Source organism: Zootoca vivipara, chromosome 17 (genome assembly GCF_963506605.1).
Source record: "Zootoca vivipara chromosome 17, rZooViv1.1, whole genome shotgun sequence".
In the NCBI taxonomy this organism is placed as follows: domain Eukaryota; kingdom Metazoa; phylum Chordata; class Lepidosauria; order Squamata; family Lacertidae; genus Zootoca; species Zootoca vivipara.
Window position 1 is genome coordinate 34841917 of NC_083292.1, and position 19142 is coordinate 34861058.

A 19142-nucleotide genomic window follows, 5' to 3' on the forward strand; every position below is an offset into this window, starting at 1 on the left:
CACATGCGCAGAAAGGCAGCCTAGCCTCAACCTGCTGACGCACGCGCGGCCGCTGCTTGACGCGTGCGCAGCTCCAGCCCTTTTTTTTTCATATATATTAAAAAAAAAAGCTCCGCCATTTTGCCGGGCTCCTTTCTGAAGGGGAATTTGGAAGCGAGGAAGGCTCCGAGCGGCTGAAGTGAGAGAGTCGTCGCCGTCGCCGCCGTCCTCCCGAGAGAGAGACGACGGGAGGTTGGAGAAGGAGGAGGGGAAGTTGTGGGGGGAACAAACCACCGCCACCATCTTTGCGTTTGGGGCGCCTGACGGGGGAGGCCGGGCTAAGCCTGAGCGGAGCCTCCCGCCGCCTCCGCTGGCCCCGCCGGAGCCGCAGACAGAGCAGAGCGATCCCCGCCCCCGACGGTGAGTAGGGAGACCGTTGGTCGTGTAGGCCGCGCGCGGAGGGGGCGGGGCCTCAAGGACCGTTGGCGCGCCGGTGGGGGGGTAGGCATTCGCCCCTGCTGCGCACGTGACCGGTTCCGAAGCCTGGCGACCAGCGGGGGGGGGGGGAAGCCCGGATGCAACGGGGTTCTGTGGTGGGCGGGGCGACTCCAGCGTATTCCCATGCATCCGTTTCCTTCTCTAGAATGAATGAATGAATGGGTCTCCTGTAAAATCCGTGCTTTTTCCGGGGGAGGGGAGGGAAGAGATGGGGGAACTTACCACGAAGTTTGTTAGTTTATTGCGGGCCCAGTCGCAGTGCGGAGACACACCCACCCACAACACACCCGCACCCGTGGCTAAATGTAAGCTGTGATTAATCAACTCAAGCAGACAAGGATTAGAAATGGCCACAGATTTATTGATTACAGATATAGGTGGATTTTTGGCTCAGGCATTGGGTGTATTTCCATAGTAGCCCCGCCGGACAAAAACAAATGATTTAATTTGAAAAAGGTCAGGGAACTCAGTTCCCCCGAGTTCCTGCTTTTTTTAAAAAAACCTGTGTAAAATCACCCTGCCCTCCCTTATTTATTATTTATTACATTTATACAGTATCCCATCTTTTCGCCAAGGTGGTGAACTTTGTTCCCCACCTCACCCCCATTTGGTCTCTCAATGACCCTGTGAGGTAGGCTGGGCTGAGAGATGGTGATTGGCCTAAGGTCACCCAATGAGCTTCGTGGCTGAGCAGGGGCTAGAACTCTGGGCTCCCAGATCCTAGACTAGGGGTGCCCAAACTTTTTTCAGAGAGGGCCAGATTTGATGAAGTGAACATGCGTGAGGGCCGACCAATGCTGTTGAGCTTTAGCATTGAGGGTGTTTAGCTTTTTTTTTACAATTTTACCCCAAAGTTGTTGAGCTTTGGAGGGGGATTTTACCCCAGGGCATATACTGCCATAGGGGCCTAATTAAATCGACCGACATGCCGGATTAGGCCCCCGAAACGCCAATGAATGCAGCACAGTGTAGTGTCCTCCTGTAGCACAGTGATGCTCCTTCTGGGAGCATTTGTTTGATCGGCCAACTAAACTAGGCGAGGGTCAACAATAGGTCTCAAAGCCTCATTGAGTTAGGAACTCATCCAGCATGTGAAGACAGGCTCAGGCGGTAGCCACTGATAGCCTTCTCCTCCATAATTGTATTGAGCAATCTTGCTTGGCTCTTTTAAAGGGGGGGGGGAGTTCCCTGAGACTGACTGTGAGGCAGATGCTCTGTTACTGGCAAGAGGACCAATGAACTCCCTGCTTCCCAGAACATAAGAGCCTGCTGGATCAGGCCAAAGACCCATGTAGTCCTTCTACTTGTTCTCATAGTGGCCAACCAGATACCAAAAGGCAGGGCCCGAGTGCAAGAGTGCTTTCCCCTTCTTCAGTTCCCAGGGCTGATATTCAGAAGTATTACTGCCTCTGATCATGAAAGCAGAAATTAGTCATCATGGATAGTATCCATCAATAGCCTTTATCCCCCATGAATTTCTCCAATCCTCCTTTAAAGCCAGCCAAGTTAGTGGCCGTAACTGCCTTTTGTGGGTGAATTCCAACATTTAGCTGTGAGCTGTGTGAAGAAGACCTTCCTTTAGCAACAGTTAATGTTTTTTTTTCTTTTTTCTGAACTGGACCTGTCTTCTTCTTTTGCAGATTCTGGGGACCTGAGATGGCCGCGCAGTCAGCACCGAAAGTCGTGCTTAAGAGCACCACCAAGCTGTCCCTCAATGAGCGGTGAGGAGCCCAACGGCCAACTTCAGCTCATAAGATTTTTTTTTTAATTTTTAATTTTTGCTTAATTATCACTGTGTTCGGTATCCAGAGCCAACATGGTGCTTGCCCTGCTTTTAACCTATCCAGATGCAGAGAAGCAGGGGGCAGCTTTACTTCTGCCTTAAATCCTACAGCAAGCGATGGTACACAAGGTTAAAAGGGCCAAAATTGTCTGTCTGATGATAAAGCTGAGAACGGTAATCTGGTGGGATGTGTTCTAAGGAAAACCTCGCACCCTCCTTTTTTTCTTCCACATGTGTTCACATTATATAGGTGACCCCTGCAGTGCGGTAGCATGTGACCTAAGCTGCAGGAGGCTTTGCTGCGGTGTCCAAGGCGGACATACATCCTTGTGTGGTCTGGCCTGTAAGAGGCAGGCAGCTGGCCGCTCTAATCAGCCCGAAGGCTCCTTGGCCACAGTCCTTGGACCTTGTAAGAGGCAAGTGCTACGCTCCATTCATCATCTGCTTCCTTTGCCCTCTGCATGCCTTCTCTTCTCTTTCCTTTTTCTTCTCCCTCTCCTCTCCAGTGCATTCCTAAATGTAAAAATTTCCAACTAATAGGTGGTGCTTGCTTTGTGTGGCCCTTGTGTTCTCTGTCTCAATTAAGAGGGTTGGTAATCTTAAAACCTGGTCATCTCTCTGGGAAACACAGCTGGTTTCAATGGCAGGCCAGGAGAAGAGGGATCTAGTGTACAGAGGTATGGCAGGCTTGGATTATCTGAGAAACTCCTTGAGCTGCTCTGTAGGGGTGGTTGCAATATTAGTTGTACTTGGAATTGGTCCCTTGAAACAGTTGGGCATCTCCATCCATTCTGTCCATTAATTTCAGTAGGCCTGCTCTGAGGAGACCATACAACTCACAGTCAGCTGCTCTTTGATGAGGGATGGGGAACCTGTCACGCTCCAGGTGTTGCTGGCCTTCTAGTTCCCCATCCACCCCAACCAGCCTGCTCAGTGGACAAGGAGTTGTAGTCAAACAATGCCAGGAGGACCATGGGGTCCCCCCGCCTTTGATATAAATGCATGACATTACAATTTCAAAAAAATTCTTTCTAGCCTTACATAATGTCTATTCTGTTAGAGACTAAATTGTGCCTTTTTACAGCCATGCTGCTGAATAGCATATCTCCAGTTCTTAGGTTGGCATTTCATTTGCGTCTAAAGTTTTCATCAGCCATTCTTTGAGGGTGTAGGGATAGGTCTTTTACAATCTGCAGAATACTGTTTAATGAACAGTGCAGTCCTACATAAGCTTATTTGGAAGTAAGTCCCACTTTGCTCAATCTAGTGCACTTCCAAGTAAATCTTCATAGCATTATAAAATAAAAAAATTCCTTCAGTAGCACCTTAAAGACCAACTAAGTTTTTATTTTGGTATGAGCTTTCGTGTGCATGCACACTTCTTCAGATACGTATCTGAAGAAGTGTGCATGCACACGAAAGCTCATACCAAAATAAAAACTTAGTTGGTCTTTAAGGTGCTACTGAAGGAATTTTTTTATTTTACTTCGATCCAGACCAACACGGCTACCTATTCATAGCATTATGCCATTATTGGATAGGAACACACACACACAAGCAGTAGGGTTTGCAGCCTTTCTGAAAAAACTGGGGAGCCTGCTAGCTATGCTGTAGACCAGGAGTGGGAAACATGCCTTTTGGCATTCAGAAGATGAATTCTAACTTTACATTTGAATTTTTTTTCTCTTGCCCCTTCTCAAAATTGTAGTAGATGTGTGAGTTTTGTCACACCCTGGGGGATGTGAATCCTAGTGCCCTCCAGATGTTGCTGGACTACAACTCCTGTAACCCCGGCTGTTGGTCATGCTTGTTGGAGCTCATGGGACTTTGAGTCAGTAACATCTGGAGGGCCAGAGGTTCCCCACACCTGCTGTAGACTCTATTCCAGAGCTTTCCAAACTGTGTGTCACGATACGTTAGTGTGTCAGCTGCAGTGTGTAGTTGTGTCGCACAAACGCTCCCTGTGCTCCTCCTGGCACTGGAAAGGGTTAGTTTAACCTCCAGTTTGCTAGTAAAAGTGAAATACTGTGTTGCAAAATGATGCATGTCCAAAAAGTGTGTCACCAACTTGAAAAGTTTGGAAAGCTCTGCTCTATTCCATAGCATCAGGTTTACACTTGTGGCCATCTCTCCCATGCCGGACTCCTCAATTGGGGAACCAGTGCTCAGACCACACCACACTGTAGGGGACTTCCTGTATGTTAGTGGCATGCTCTCATATTTTGGCTTTATTAGAAGGCTTCACCAACAAGATTGGGCTCCACCGTCAAGGGGTAGCTGCTTCCCATCGTATTTTGAAGGTTGTATTAGTACTATTTGATATTGAGCCCTTGCTAGCTTGGCAGGGTGAGTGGCATCATAGACGTGGAAAGGGGTGAGGTCCTTGCCCAGAGAAAATCTGTTTTGTTTCATTCAGTCACTCAATTCATTTGTATGCTGCTTTTCCACAAAAAAATCTTGCTCAGAGTGGCTTATAGCAAAGAAAACGGGAACACATTGCAAACAAATGCTACAAACACTATTTTTACAATAACTTAGCAAACAATATAATAACATAGAAAACCCCCACATTTCAATACTACTGTATAAACATCACAATATTAGTTAAACGACACCCAGAAAACCAAAAGCAAATATAGCAAGGGAGCTTCATAGTTTCACCTTAGTCCTAGAAATACCCCTCCCATAATGTGATTGATTTATGACTCATTTTTAACAGTTGCTCACCAGTGTGTCGTCGTCCTGTCTGCATTTGACCTTGTGGTTCTGGGCCTAGAGTGGGCAGCAGGCTCCAATTCCTCGCTCTGTCCCTGCACCTGCCAGGGCATGGAGTTGTTAGTGGGGAGAGGAGTCTCCATGTGGGGAAAACCTGTGGCCCCTCCAGCTTCAGTTGAGCTCTCAAGTTTCACCAGCCCCAGCCAGCATGGCCAGTTATTTGCTGAAGAAACCATGTCTCGAGTCAGGTCTAAACTTTACTTCAAAAGCACATCCTGTGTGCTGTTTAAGATCTTTACTCATAGGGTTTGAATGCCCCTGGCATGAGCAGAAAACGCTTCCCGCCAACAACTGGTTTCTTTCCAGCTGGCAGCCCCTTGATTCTCCTGGTTTAGGGTGCTGCTTGCCAGAAGTCCTCAGGCCCATAAAGGGAGAGCTGAAAAACCTTGTTTTTGAGCAGCAGCAGCCTTTCAGAATCTGGATCCAACCCTGGTTTGGATCGGGTGAAAATCTAGCACTATGCTAGTGGCCTAATACCGATTGTGTGTTCCCTTAAGTGTCCAAAAGATGGAAACCGCCATAAGAATTGGAACGACGTTAAGAGCATTTTTGCCATAGTATTAGAAACCCCTGGGATGGCAGTTCTGAGGGACACAGGTGCCATTTCCTAGGTCCCTCATAAATAAGCTAATGAAAGTAACTAGCTTGCTAAGAAACTAGTAGCTCTCACCTTCAGCCCCCCATCCTTCCGGCACATGGCCTGCCTAAACGTACTAATAGCCTGTGGCAAGGAGAGTTATTAAATATAGGGCTGGTTCTTTAATTTTGTAATCTTTGGAGCATTGTATAATAATAATAATAATAATAATAATAATAATAATAATAATAATAATAATAATAATAATTTATTATATCGGTCATTTTACATAGCAAGTATTGGAGCAGCTTGACAAGGTGAAATACAACTTATAAAAGCAATGTAAACCCCCAGGAATGAGGGGGATTCTGAAACCATGAACCATACAAAATACAGCAACATATAAAAACGGACCAAGGCCTGCCTGCCCTGCTTAAAGCTGAGCACTGCCACAGACGGCAACATTAATTAATCAAAGGCTTGGTCGAGTTAAAAAGTATTGGCCTGGTGCCTAAAGATTGGTAAGAGTGGCATCAGGCATGTCTTCCTGGGACCACTAAAAAAAGACCTGTTCTTGTGCGACCACCCTCCGCACCTCCCTCAGGAGGGGCACTCTGAGAAGTACAGTACTTCAGATGAAGACCGCAGGGTCTGGGCTGGTTCCCATGGAGAGAAGTGGTCCGTTGCAGCTTCAAGATGACCTAGTGGTTCAAAGCAGCTTGATTTGGCGATTCCTCTCTTAACCTCCCTTTGCTGGCCAATTGAGTCAGTCCATTTGCAACCAGCATTGCTTTCCCTTCACCTTTCTCTCCATCTTGCTTAACTGCTTTGTGTGCTTTTTCCATCTTTGCTTCTTCATTTTGAGATTACGTGAAATTTGATTTTTTTTAATTAAAAAAATCACTTCTGTTTTATATATACTGCACTAATCCACACCCTTTTGAATGTCCTGTCCTTGCACGTCTTCTTCTGGAAAACGAGGAAAAGTCTGTAGCTCATTAACCTGCGATAAATTAAAATGTGTACCACATTGTTGGCGTTTAAAAAAAAAAATTGTGGGCCGCGGCCGCCCGCTCTTAAGGGCCATGAAATGCCAGTTGAGATGCTTTTGTAATGACAAGCTTTTATTTAAACACCCGTTTTGTTCGACCTTGAAGCTTTACTAATATGCTGAAGAACAAACAGCCGATCCCCGTGAACATTCGAGCCACCATGCAGCAGCAACAGCTAGCCAGTGCCCGGAACAGGAGGCTGGCCCAGCAGATGGAGAACAGACCTTCTGTGCAGGCTGCGTTAAAGCTCAAGCAGGTGAGAGAGGCGCAGGAGAGCCAGCGAAGGAGCCTTGGCAGCTGGGGGCTTCCTTTGGGTGGGAAACACAGGCGGGGTGTGATAGGTGGAGAGCGGCTTCTGGAAACCACAGGATCCTGCTTGCAGGCTTACCACAGCGTGGTCCTCTTGTGAGATTAGGATTCTGGGCTAGATGGGCCATTGGCCTGACCCAGCAAGGCTCTCCTTATGCAAATCTTTGGTCGATTTTCCTGCTGGTGGGCCACGTCCCACGACACCTGCTGCCTCCTTGGAAATAACCCTTTGTCCGGGTGGTCTGATCCATCAGGGCTCTTAAGGAAGGACAGCATAGCAAGGATCACCATATAGCTTCACTCAGGGTTTGCTAACCTGGTGCCCTCCACCTGTTTCGGGTGGTAACTTGCATCAGCCCCAGCTCAGTCAGTGATGGAGGGTGTGTGATGGGAGCTGTAGTTCATGACAGATCTGGAAGGCACCACATAGACACACCCATTATTTGTTTACTTCTAGTATTCATTGTGTGAAAAATAACAAAAAAGAAACCACAAACGCAACCGCACAAAAAACAAGAACGGTTGCATGTAATCCCAGAAACAGAAAATGGCCTTCTATGTAATTGTGCTGTCTAAGGTTAAAGCAAGGTGGGTTGATCTTAGGGACTTAGCTACAGCAGAGGAGGTTCCCTTGCACCTTGCTGTGGTAGGCCCCAGAAGATTGTGCTTGTGACCGAAATCCCATTCTGGGAGAGTTTGCCCTTCTGAGTTGGGCCTCGGGACCAGGGTGCTGGTGCAGCTTTGCTGGTTTTGATCCTGCAATCATTTTTTTCCCCTGTGTAGCTTTAGTTTCCATCTACATTTGGGACACGGGGTGGCACAAGCAGCTGTGACACGTGTGTAGCAGGTGCTCCTCCATTGGACAACTTGTGTGAAATGGCCCTTTTTAAATGAGAACAAATTACACGAGCTAAAATGCAGTAGAGTGCTGAATGGATGCTCATCCCCTACGTACAAAAGGTGACTGATTCGTCTCAGGGTGCATCTGTGGTCCCTTCCTTTCCGTTTTTCTGATCTAGTTAGGATGTACCTTGGTATGATTTCATGAGGTACCAGGTGACTTGTTGTGAGAGATGGAGAACCATGTTTAATATTTCATATATTTACAGCAGCTCACATAATAATCCATTACACACTAGGCTGCTGGTGTGATAAGACTATTTCATAGGTTTTATGTAATGGTATTTAAAATTAAAATGCAGCGCATCTCTCAAAATGTTCTGGGCACATCTTCATTCCCTCCTCAAACCAAACCATGTTGCTTCACCCTTTTTCTTCCCCAGACCTTTCCTGCATTGAACCAAGAGCTGTGGTGACCACATGTGACCCTCTCTCTCTTTTTTCCCCATTATTCCCATCTCTAGCAGCTTGCGCCCGCCCTTCCGTGCCAGTTGCTCGCTGCTTGTTTGTGTGCGACGTTTTCCTGTCTAACACTCTCTTCTTCCAGAAGAGCCTGAAGCAACGCCTGGGGAAGAGCAACATCCAGGCGCGTTTAGGCCGGCCGGCGGGACCCCTTGCCCGGGGTGCGTTAGGGGGCCGAGGCTTGCCCATGGGTCAGAGAGGCTTGCCCCGAGGAGCCATGCGTGGCGGGCGTGGAGCTAGAGCGTTGCTACGGGGAGGAATTCCCCTCCGAGGTTAGTGTGTCAAAAAATTAGTTCACTTAGGACGGGGACGGGGGCACCATTTTCTGTCTGGAGGCAGCAATCCTTTCTGGGTACCCTTTCAAGAAAGGCCACATGCCAGTGGTGGGCAGGGCAAGGAGGAACAATGGGTGGAGCAGTTGAGGCCAATTTTACCTTTGTACCATAGGCAACTTTCTGCAGATACACATGCATGCTCTTCTCCATCCTCCACCCAGAGAGGCATGGTCAGAGTTCAAAGGCACATCCCAGCCAGGCAAAAACACTCAAGAAGAGGGTGTGAAGCAGGGCCCATGAGGGGTGGGGCCTGGGAGACTTCCTAGGGCCAGATAGGGAGACCTTGAGGGCCACATTCAGCCCCCAGGCCCGAGGCTCCCCAAACTTTACTTGCCAAATATCACTTTACACCCCCCAAAGATATATCTAATGAACAACAATACTATTGGGGAGGGGGCCAGAACTGATGTCCATGCTTCACAGAGCCTGTTTGCTGTGTGCTCTGCTCCCCCAGTTTGGGTGCTCAGTACATAAACTTTGAGATAGTCCACATGTTAATTTACATGAGTCTGATTGCATGGCGTGACTTCAGTGGATTTTAGTATACTTGGTGCAAACTTGAGAGGGGTGGAAGAGCAAGGAGTTGACAAAGAGAAACTTAGGGAGCCTGTCCTCAACAGATGAAACAGTTTCCCGGTGCCAGATTTAGGACATACAACCAAGGGGGCTAATTATTATTATTATATTATTATTATTATTAAAAACCTGTATTTGCTAAGATCCATAAAAAAGCAACTACTAAATGGAAGTATTATTAAAATAAGATATTTGGGGACGACTTTTGTCCTTGTTCAAGGCGCCATATTACCAAAGACTCAGCTGCCTTTAGCAGAGCTCTGCTTCTCTTTGGCTAAGTTTGCTATCCTGGAGTAAGCGCTGCTTGTTTTGTTTTTTAAGTTCCTAGCTTCTGTAATTGCAGAGAGAAGCTTGGGAAATGGAAACCGAGGCTGGTAGGCTTTGAAGCCCATAGGTAATGGGTGGTGAACTTTCAACTATGACTCCAACCATCCCTGACTGTGGCCATGCCGGCTGCTGGGACTTGGGAGTCCAACAACAACTGTAAGGCTACAAAGCCTCCCCACATCTGCCATAGCTCATTTTGTCATAACAGCAGCTCTCTTTTTTCCAAATAAGTTACCTGGGCTGCTGCAACTTTTTTTGAAATGGGAAGCCGACCACCAGTGAAGGAAATTCTCAAGCAAAATGTGCTTTGGAGACACCATGATTATTAAGCCACTGTAGAATTTGAAGAGAGACCTGTAGTGCAGAAATAGCCTGAGTTTGTTGGCAGGACCTTTTCTTCAAAAGCTCAACTGATGATTAACTGACTGACTGACATTCTCTCTCTCTCTCCCTCTCTCTCTCTTCCCCTTTAAAGGACAGGGCTTACTTCGGGGAGGACGCGGCATAGCTGCTCGAATGGGCCTGAGAAGAGGAGGCCTTAGAGGACGGGGTGGGCTTGGCAGAGGAGGACTTGGCAGAGGAGCCATGGGCCGGGGTGGCATTGGCGGCAGAGGTGAGCACAACTAACTTGGGATGTTACACTCACTTTCATTTTATTCCTGCAGCCTCGTACCTGGCATTGCAGAGAAATTCTAAGAAGCAGAAACTTCAGTACCGTACTGAAAAGGTTTAGTCTGCCATCTTGATTCAGAATGGCATCCAGCTGTTTCCAAACTTAAGATGAAAACCTGCTCCGTCATCTCTGGAACCGGCATGCCAAATTTGGTTGCGGTATCTTAAGAGGCATCTAAATGCTTAGCGAAGAAACAAACAGCTTTCCAAAAATACACAGTAGATTAACCGCATGTGTGAAAACCACAGCACAGGAGAGGTCAGTTATATTCGTTTGCCGCTTTTTACACCAAAGTATTTCGAAGCGACTTGGAATTAATAAGTAGGAATAACCAAAAACGTTAAAAACCAAATGCAGGAAAAGCATTGAAACCCAAGAGAGCCACTGCCTCTGTGAGATAGACAAACATTATTATGCAACACAAGGCAGTTTTCTCTAGAATCAGCCATTTAATCGGGGAAAATAAGAGCTGGGATCTTGCTTTATCTTTAAGAGACGAGCCATAACTCAGTGATAGAACATCATCTGTGAATGCAAAAGACCCAAGGTTCAATCACTGACGTTGAGGAAGGGCTGGGAGTATCCCCTTCCTCATACACCGAAGAGTCCCTGCCAATCAATATAGACCAGGGTTTCCCAAACTTGGGTCTTCAGCTGCTCTTGGACTACAACTCCCATCATCCATAGCTAGAAGAACAAGTAGTCAGGGATGATAGGAACTGTAGTCCAAAAACAGCTGAAGACCCAAGTTTGGGAAACCCTGGTCTAGGTCGTACTGAGTTAACTAGATGGACCAATAGCCTGGTGCAGTCGAAGGAAGCTTCCTGTGTCTACTCTTGATTGACAGCAGCCCTCCGATCGCATTTTAGGCATCTTTTGCACCAGAGAGGCTGGGGGGGGGGGGGAGAGACAGGTGGTTTGAACTTTATCCTAGAAGAGGAGGCAGCTGAGCTCCGGGGTGCAGTGCCTAACCCTGTCCTCCTCTCCCGCCCAGGTCGTGGCATGGTGGGCCGGGGACGAGGTGGCTTCGGCAGCCGCGGGAGAGGCCGGGGACGAGGCAGAGGCGCCCCCCGCCCCGCCCTAACCAAGGAGCAGCTCGACAACCAGCTTGACGCGTACATGTCAAAAACGAAAGGGCACCTGGATGCCGAACTGGACGCCTACATGGCCCAGACAGACCCTGAAGCCAACGACTGACCCACCCTTGCTTTAGACACTCGCTGAGGTTGTGTGTTCTGTGCGCTGGTCCTTCCCCACCCAACCCCTCTCCTGTAAGCCACGACCAGCAACAGCCGCCCTGGCGGTGTGGGGAGGGGTAGGAGACAATAACTTTCGCGGGTTTCTCTTGCATTTTGATACTCTTGTGTTGTAGGAAACTGGCGGGTGGGAGAGAATTGTGTGTGTTTATCTACATGCACGTGTGCGCGCGCACACACACATTTCTTAAACAACTTCAAAAAACAAATGTGACTGACCTGCTGTCTGTAGACGGCATCATCTTGAAGCTCCTCAACAGGACATTACATGCATGACTGTCCCCCTTTCCCTCCTATCCTCCTCCAAACCCCCCCCCCAAAAAAATTGACCTTGCTGTAGACAGAAGGTCTCAGGTGCTTATGAATTGCAGTCTCGGCAGCTACAGCTGCTGTAAGAGTTGTGTTTCGAGGTGGCTGCTCATGCACAGTGATGCTGAATCCCATACTTCGTTTCTGATGTTTCTGCTTACGTCCACACCCCAGGCCCAACAAATAATTCTGTGACTTTTACATATGGTGAGCACAAATCAGTGGAGTTTTTCCTTCCCTGCCCCTCTCCTTCCTTCACCCCCCCCAAAAAGAATCGGGCCCCACTAGTGTTTAATTCACCAAACCTGTTGTGGCCGAAAGCAGTTGGTTTTTTTAAAAAAAAATAATAAACAATGGCAGCAAACTTTTCATTTTTATGTTTATGCTCTTGTGGCCAGCCTGCTGGTTGGTATTTTGTTTGTGTGTATGTGTTTGAAGACACTAGGAAGGCAGATGCTTTTCTCTATTTGCCGCCCAGTGTCTTGTGAGCTCAACTTTTCTGTTCTGGTTTTGAATGGCATCTTGTATTTTCTGGTTTACTGTAAGAAACAATTGCAGGGAATAGGAAAAAATGCCTTTGTCTTTGTTTTTGTTTTTGGTGGTGCGGGGACTGTTGTTGGAAACGTACAGTAAATTGAATTAGCCACTGCTACTATGACCTTTTTGGTCATCTCTTAATAGGTAGGTGGGGCACCTACCTGCCTATCATCTCATATGAGGGTATCAGCTGACTGATAGATGGGCAGTCCCACACACCTGCCAAAGTTAGCCCACCGGTTGGGAGGAGGGATCTGCTTTGCCAGTGTGTTCCCTGCAGGAAATGCACTGGTGTCTTTATGTCATTTAATATATCCGTATTCCACTTTTCTCCCAAGTTGGGATTCAAGGAGGTTTGCGGAATTTAAAATACATCAATTAGAAATACAGAATAATACAGAATACAGTGGTACCTTGAGTTACAAATGCCTCAGGTTACAAACACTTCAGGTTACAAACTCTGCTAACCTGGAAGAGTTACCTTGAGTTGAGAACTTTGCCCCATGATGAGAACGGAAATCGTGTGGTGGCAGAGCAGCGGCAGCAAGAGGCCCCATTAGTGAAAGCACACCTCCAGTTAAGAACAGTTTCAGGTTAAGAACGGACCTCCGGAACGAATTAAGTTTGTAACTATAGAGGTACCACTAATAAAAAAAACACTAGTTAAAACAATAATGAATATACATTACAACATACTGAAAGCCAGCCACTAAAATAACATTTGCAGCCCAGTGATCAGCTTTGTCTGCACGAGTTTCTAAAGGCCTGTCTAAGCAGAGAGGGATAACCAACACAACATTAAGAGCAGCTGCAGGAAGGTCAGCGGTTAGAATCCCCTCAATGGGGTGAGCTCCCGCTGCTCTGTCCCAGCTCCTGCCAATCTAGCAGTTCGAAAGCACGCCAGTGCAAGTAGATAAATAGGTGACGCTGCGACGGGAAAGTAAACTGCGTTTCCATGCACTCTGTTTTCTGTCAGTGTTCCGTTGCGCTAGAAGCGGTTTAATCATGCTGGCCACATGACTCAGAAAGCTGTGTGTGGACGAACGCCGGCTCCCTCGGCCTGAAAGCGAGATGAGCGCCACAACCCCATAGTCACCTTTAACTGGACTTAACTGTCCATAGGTCCTTTACCTTTTTACCTTTCACCATTTCTGAAACAACCTTGGCTCTGGATCCCTAAGCATAGAGATGAGCATTGTTTTGCAACTTAAGTATCTGTCCCCCAGCTTGTTTCTAGTGTCTGAAACAGGGAGGAAAAGATGCAGAAATGGATGGATTTGTACATATGTCAAATTTAGATACAAGCCACCCGCTTCTCTCCAGACTACCAAAAACAAATGACTTAACAGATTTCTTCTGGACTCAATTCTACTTTTGTCAGATGCATCTGTGGGCTCAAGTCCACAAAGGTTTATGCCACAAGACCCTTGGGTGACAGCAGAAAAACGAAGAGTCCCTTAACACACTTACCCCTCTGGAAATTCCTCCGAAACTATAATAATGGTCCATCTCTGGAGTTTTGAAACTTGCAGAACATAGAGCCTAGAATGTGAAACAAAGAAGATATGTTATGAGTATTTCATATTTGGAGTCTGTGGTACCCCCTCTAGTGAAAATGCAAGCTGTTCAAATTTTTCTTTGCCTGTTGATACCAGCAAAGGAACCGTAGGAAAGTTCTTTAGCAGCCACTCTTCTTAGTTACACCTCAGTTTTCCCAAAGCCTTTGTTTTCTATCCACCATTAAATTTGAAGGAGCTGTGAGGATATGAATGAAAAGTGTGCAGCTTAAGATGGGAAGACCAGAGTCACAGGTGGGGTGCAAGCCTGTGATGATGTGTGGGGACACTGCTGCAGCTGTAACCATGGGTACGGGAGCAGATTTTGGGACCACAAATGCCCTCTGCCTTAGAATACATCTAAGGTGTTTTTTTAAAAATAATAAATGTGGTTTGCTATGAAGCATGGTTAGCAGCTGGCTTTAAATATCTGATCCATGAGGAATCTCTTGTTCAGAATTAGCCAGAGTTATGAGATGTTTGCAGAGGTGATGGTATCTGCTGCCCTCTGGAAATTTGGAAGAATACCCCATTAATGCTACCATATTTTTTTGCCTGGCCACTTTGGTGCTCGTCATGCAAAAATACATTTTTGTTTTTATTTTGGTAGCATCCTGCAATCTAAAGATTTGAGCAAGGAGTATTACTGATGCAGCAAAGTAGGGGAAGTAGCTCAGTGGTAGAGCATCTGCTTTGCATGCAGAAGGGCCCAGGTTCAATCCCCAGCATATCCAGGTAGCACTGGGAAAATACCCGTCTGAAATCCTTGGCCACTGGCGTGATCAACTCCCACCCGGAAACCAATGTCCCCACTGTGGAAGGACCTGTGGATCCAGAATTGATCACGGACTCATTGTTAAAACTGTGTTTATAGAAGAAAATCTTGGCTGTGAGTGATTGTCAAAGAAGAAACCAGTGTTTCCTAAAGTTGGGTCTCCAGCTGTTTTTGGACTACAGTTCCCATCACCCCTGACCATGCCCTGCTAGCTAGGGATGATGGGAGTTGTCCAAAAAACAGCTGGAGACCCAAGTTTGGGAAACCCTGGTTGTAGACAATGCTAACCTAGATGAACCAACGGGCTGACTCTGAAGCATCTTCCTTTGCTTTTAACAACACAGACACACACACCCCTTGATCGTTCAGTACCATGAGGACTGGTAGCTTACCCCTTCAAAAACCTGTCGCTTGCTTGACATTAGCTGAACTACCAGCACGTGTGTCTTGCCTTGCTTTCCAGAACTAAGAGAAGGTGCTCTTTCTGCCCACCCCAGGGATTTTAATTACGTAGTTAACATGTAAAATGGTGCGTGTGGTTCAGGGTTTATTTTTTATTTCATGACCATTTTATGCTGCTCGGTCGGGAGAATAAGCCTCAAGCCAGTTCCTTATTTATAAATACCCACCCACCCCTTTTCTGCGGAAGAAAGTGGTACAGCCCAAAACAAAAGCTTTTACTGTACTCCCTTTTGAGTCCGCCGAACGTATATATTGCCTTTCATGGAACGGGCTGGCCCGCCCCACTTCTCCCCTCCCCAAGTTTGATGGTCCCGAGGCGCCTATTGGCCGGGATCTTGGCGGCCGCCTGTGCCGGCGCTTCCCATTGGCTGCCGGCCTTTGTGTGCTTTCACACGTTCCCAAAGGCTATTCTTTACGTTATTGTTGTGAACAAGTTGCAAAGCGGAGTGGCTTATTTTGATTTTGTTTTTCCAAGTGTTGGGAAGGCGGGTGGGTTGCTGAGCAGGAGGGACCAACCAGCGCCTATGGGGTGAGTACCTAGCTCATTCCCAACGGCTTCCATTTTTTTCTCCCCCTGCGCCAAAAAATAAAAAAAAGAAGGAGCAATCGGGATCCCCCTCGCTTTAGAGATCTGGTGCATATTATTTTATTATCCACCCCATATAATACATATATGGTTTCTTTGCACCCCGCAACTGATGCGCACACCTCTCCCCAGGTCCAGGAATAGCTTGCTCGCCCGACTGTCAACTGGTTGTCTAAAGACGGGGAGATCTGAACTCGCCTCCCTCCCCAGTTCCCTGCCCACCCCCCTGCACCCAGCACCATCACCAGAGCCCGTAAGAACATATGAAGAGCCCTACTGGATCGAACCAGCCGCCCATCTGCTCACAGTGTCCAGGTGCCCGTAAGAACCCAGGAAAGGGGTACAGGTGAAACTCGGAAAATTAGAATATCGTCGAAAAGTGCATTCATTTCAGTAATGCAACTTATTGTTTTTTTAGTTTTCTTTTAATTTTTACAAATGCTTAATTTTGGAAATTCCACAGTAATAAAACAAATAGTTACAATAATACAAAAATAAACATCGCTATTACATTTCATTAATTACATTCCGTTTATCATTGACCCACCTAACGACAAATACTTACAATTACAACCAATAAAGGCTTGGCATATCTTGCTTTGCATATCGTGCATCTATCTCATATATTGGTTTCACCTTTTAAGTTGCGTTAATGAAATAAATGCACTTTTCAACAATATTCTAATTTTCTGAGTTTCACCTGTAGACTGGCCCTGGCCCTGGCCCTGGCCCTGGCCCTGGCCCTGGCCCTGGCCCTGGCCCTGGCCCTGGAGGTTCCACAAGAGCATTAGAAGAGCCTGGCTACTGGATCAGACCAGCAGCCCATTTAGCCCAGCATCCTGTTCTCATAGTGGCCAGCCACACGCCTCAATGGGAAGCCCACCAGCAGGACCAGAACACAAGAGCAACTCTCGCCTCTTGCGGTTTCTAGCAGCTACCGGTAGGATTCAAAGGCACATCGCTGCCTTCGACAGTGGAAGGGGACAACAGTATACCTGAAGGAGCGTCTCCACCCCCATCATTCTGCCCGGACACTGAGGTCCAGTACCGAGGGCCTTCTGGCGGTTCCCTCATTGCGAGAAGCCAAGTTGCAGGGAACCAGGCAGAGGGCCTTCTCGGTGGTGGCTCCCGCCCTGTGGAACGCCCTCCCATCAGATGTCAAAGAGAAAAACAGCTACCAGATTTTTAGAAGACATCTGAAGGCAGCCCTGTTTAGGGAGGCTTTTAATGTTTAATAGATTATTTTATTTCATTTTTCTGTTGTAAGCCACCCAGAGTGGCTGGGGAAACCCAGCCAGATGGGCGGGGTACAAATAGATTATTATTATTATTATTAGGGTCAGTAGTCATTGATAGCCTTATTTCCCATACATTTGTCTAATGCTCTGTTAAAGTCACACAAGGCTGGTAGCCATCAGTACACTTTGTGGGAGAGAGTTCCACAGCTCAGCTGCGCTGCGCAAAGAAGGGCTTTTCTTTTAGCTGTGAGTGGCGCTGTGGCCTAAATCACTGAGCCTCTTTTGGCTGTTGATTGGAAGGTCGGCAGTCCGAATCCCCGTGATGGGGTGAGCTCCCGTTGCTCTCTCCCAGCTCCTGCCAACCTAGCAGTTCAAAAGCAGGCCAGTGCAAGTAGATAAATAGGTACCGCTCTGGCGGGAAGGAAAACGGCGTTTCCGTGCACTCTGGTACTCTGCGCCTGTAGCGGGTTAGTCATGCTGGCCACATGACCCGGAAAGCTGTCTGTGAACAAACACCGGCTCCCTCGGCCTGAAAAGCAAGATGAGCGCCACAACCCCATAGTCATCTGTGACTGGACTTAACCGTCCAGAGGTTCTTCACCTTTTTACCTTACCTAAACCTACCAATGTTCACCTTCATTGGATGTCCCCAAGTTCCAGAGGGAGAAAAAAAGCTTTCTATTCACTTTTCCCTCCCTGCTGTGTTTTCCCAGCAACTGGGATTCAGAAGCTTTGCTGCCTCTGGCGGGGACAAAGCATAACCACCATCTGTTCACGGATGTAGTTTGTGGGACTTTTTTATTATTGTCTTGGATGGGAGAAGGGTTTATAGGGTGTGAAAACATTGTGTCTGCTATCTTGTAGTGTCCCAGGCTGGCAAGAGATTAATTTCCCGCCTCTTGTTGTGTCTGCTGAACCGCCAAGGATTTTCCCAGAGTGTGCTCGGAAATTGGCTGGCTGAGACACAGCAATGCACATTACGAGTGTGTTAATATGGAGGTAGGATTTGCATTCTCACACCTGCCCCTCACGCAATATTTTCATCTGCCCCGTGAATTCTGGTTTTTCTTTTTTCCATTTGCAAATGCTCCTTTCAGAAAAACACCGGCTGCGTGTTCTCCCTTATAAGGAAAGATTGGGACTCTTTCATTTAGAGAAAAGGATTGAAGTTTATAAAACAATGTGTGAAATGGAGGAAGCGGGTAGAGGAAAGCTTTTATCCCTCATAACACCAGAAATCGTGGAAGTGCAGTGAAGCTGGATGTTGGAAGATTCAGGACAGATAAACATTCAGCGCTTAGTTAAGACTGTGGAACTCACGGCCACCAGAGGCTGCGATGGCCACCAACTCTGTTTGTTGACATCCGTCTGTCTTGAGAGACAATGGAGAGGACTCAAACTAGCACCAAAGTGACCCTCCTTGGGGCACAACAAGCCTGCCTGGGCAGTGTGTCTGGAGGTCCTGGGCTGCACAGACAGCAAGACCCCCCTCTCAACCTCACTGATGTAGTCAAAAAGAAAACAGCAATACAGTGGTACCTTGGGTTACAAATGCTTCAGGTTACAAACGCTTCAGGTTACAGACTCTGCCAACCCAGAAATAGTACCTCGCGTTAAGAACGTTGCTTCAGGGTGAGAACATAAATCGTGCTCCAGCGGTACGGCGGCAGCAGGAGGCCCCATTAGCTAAAGTGGTGCTTCAGGTTAAGAATGGACCTCCGGAACGAATAAAGTTCTTAACCAGAGATACCACTGTACATTTGACACCAGCTTGGCTGCAGGTGTTGCCGGAAGGAGGCGTACAAACCATCTTAGGGGCTCCATTCTGGATTTGTGTAGGATTTACTCCTGAGCCTTTTCTTCTCCCAGAGTTAGAGGTTTAGGATCAGAGTTTTCCTTCTTCTAGATGGGCTCCCTTCCCAGGTGGACAAGCCCCACCTGCCCCTCACTTCCTTCTACAGCCTTCTTGACCGTTGGACCCACTCTTGGTCTCGTCCGCTCAGTCCACCGGAGCCTGTCTTCTCTTCACATGCAGGGGAAGCCCCCAACTCACTGAGTGTTTGAGACCCAATGACTCTCCTCATCAGCTTCTGGGAGCCACAGGTGAGAGATGAGTGCAGGGTAGGGGTCAAAGGTGGACAAACTGCCCCAGAAGAAGCATGACGTGCCCCCCATCA

General features: G+C 47.4%; 2 protein-coding genes across 3 annotated transcripts in view; both read left to right on the top strand.

Moving 5' to 3' along the window:
* The first annotated feature begins 87 nt into the window (after positions 1-87).
* CHTOP (chromatin target of PRMT1) lies at positions 88-12180 on the top strand. 2 transcript variants are annotated; one of them, XM_035098465.2, is made up of 6 exons: positions 88-399; positions 2118-2198; positions 6770-6920; positions 8421-8607; positions 10049-10186; positions 11241-12180. In XM_035098465.2, the coding sequence occupies exons 2-6, from the start codon at positions 2134-2136 to the stop codon at positions 11441-11443; spliced, it is 744 nt and encodes a 247-aa protein (XP_034954356.1). In that variant the 5' UTR covers positions 88-399; positions 2118-2133; the 3' UTR covers positions 11444-12180. The 2 variants fall into 2 exon arrangements, with proteins under 2 accessions (XP_034954356.1, XP_034954357.1); XM_035098466.2 differs by having other exon boundaries at positions 8424-8607.
* Positions 12181-15404: 3224 nt separating this feature from the next.
* Positions 15405-19142, top strand: part of LOC118076190 (mothers against decapentaplegic homolog 4) — a 30844-nt gene continuing 27106 nt past the window's right edge. The window contains exon 1 of the mRNA XM_060269650.1: positions 15405-15670. The gene's annotated coding sequence lies outside the window, so the exon portion shown is untranslated. The remainder of the gene's footprint in view (positions 15671-19142) is intronic.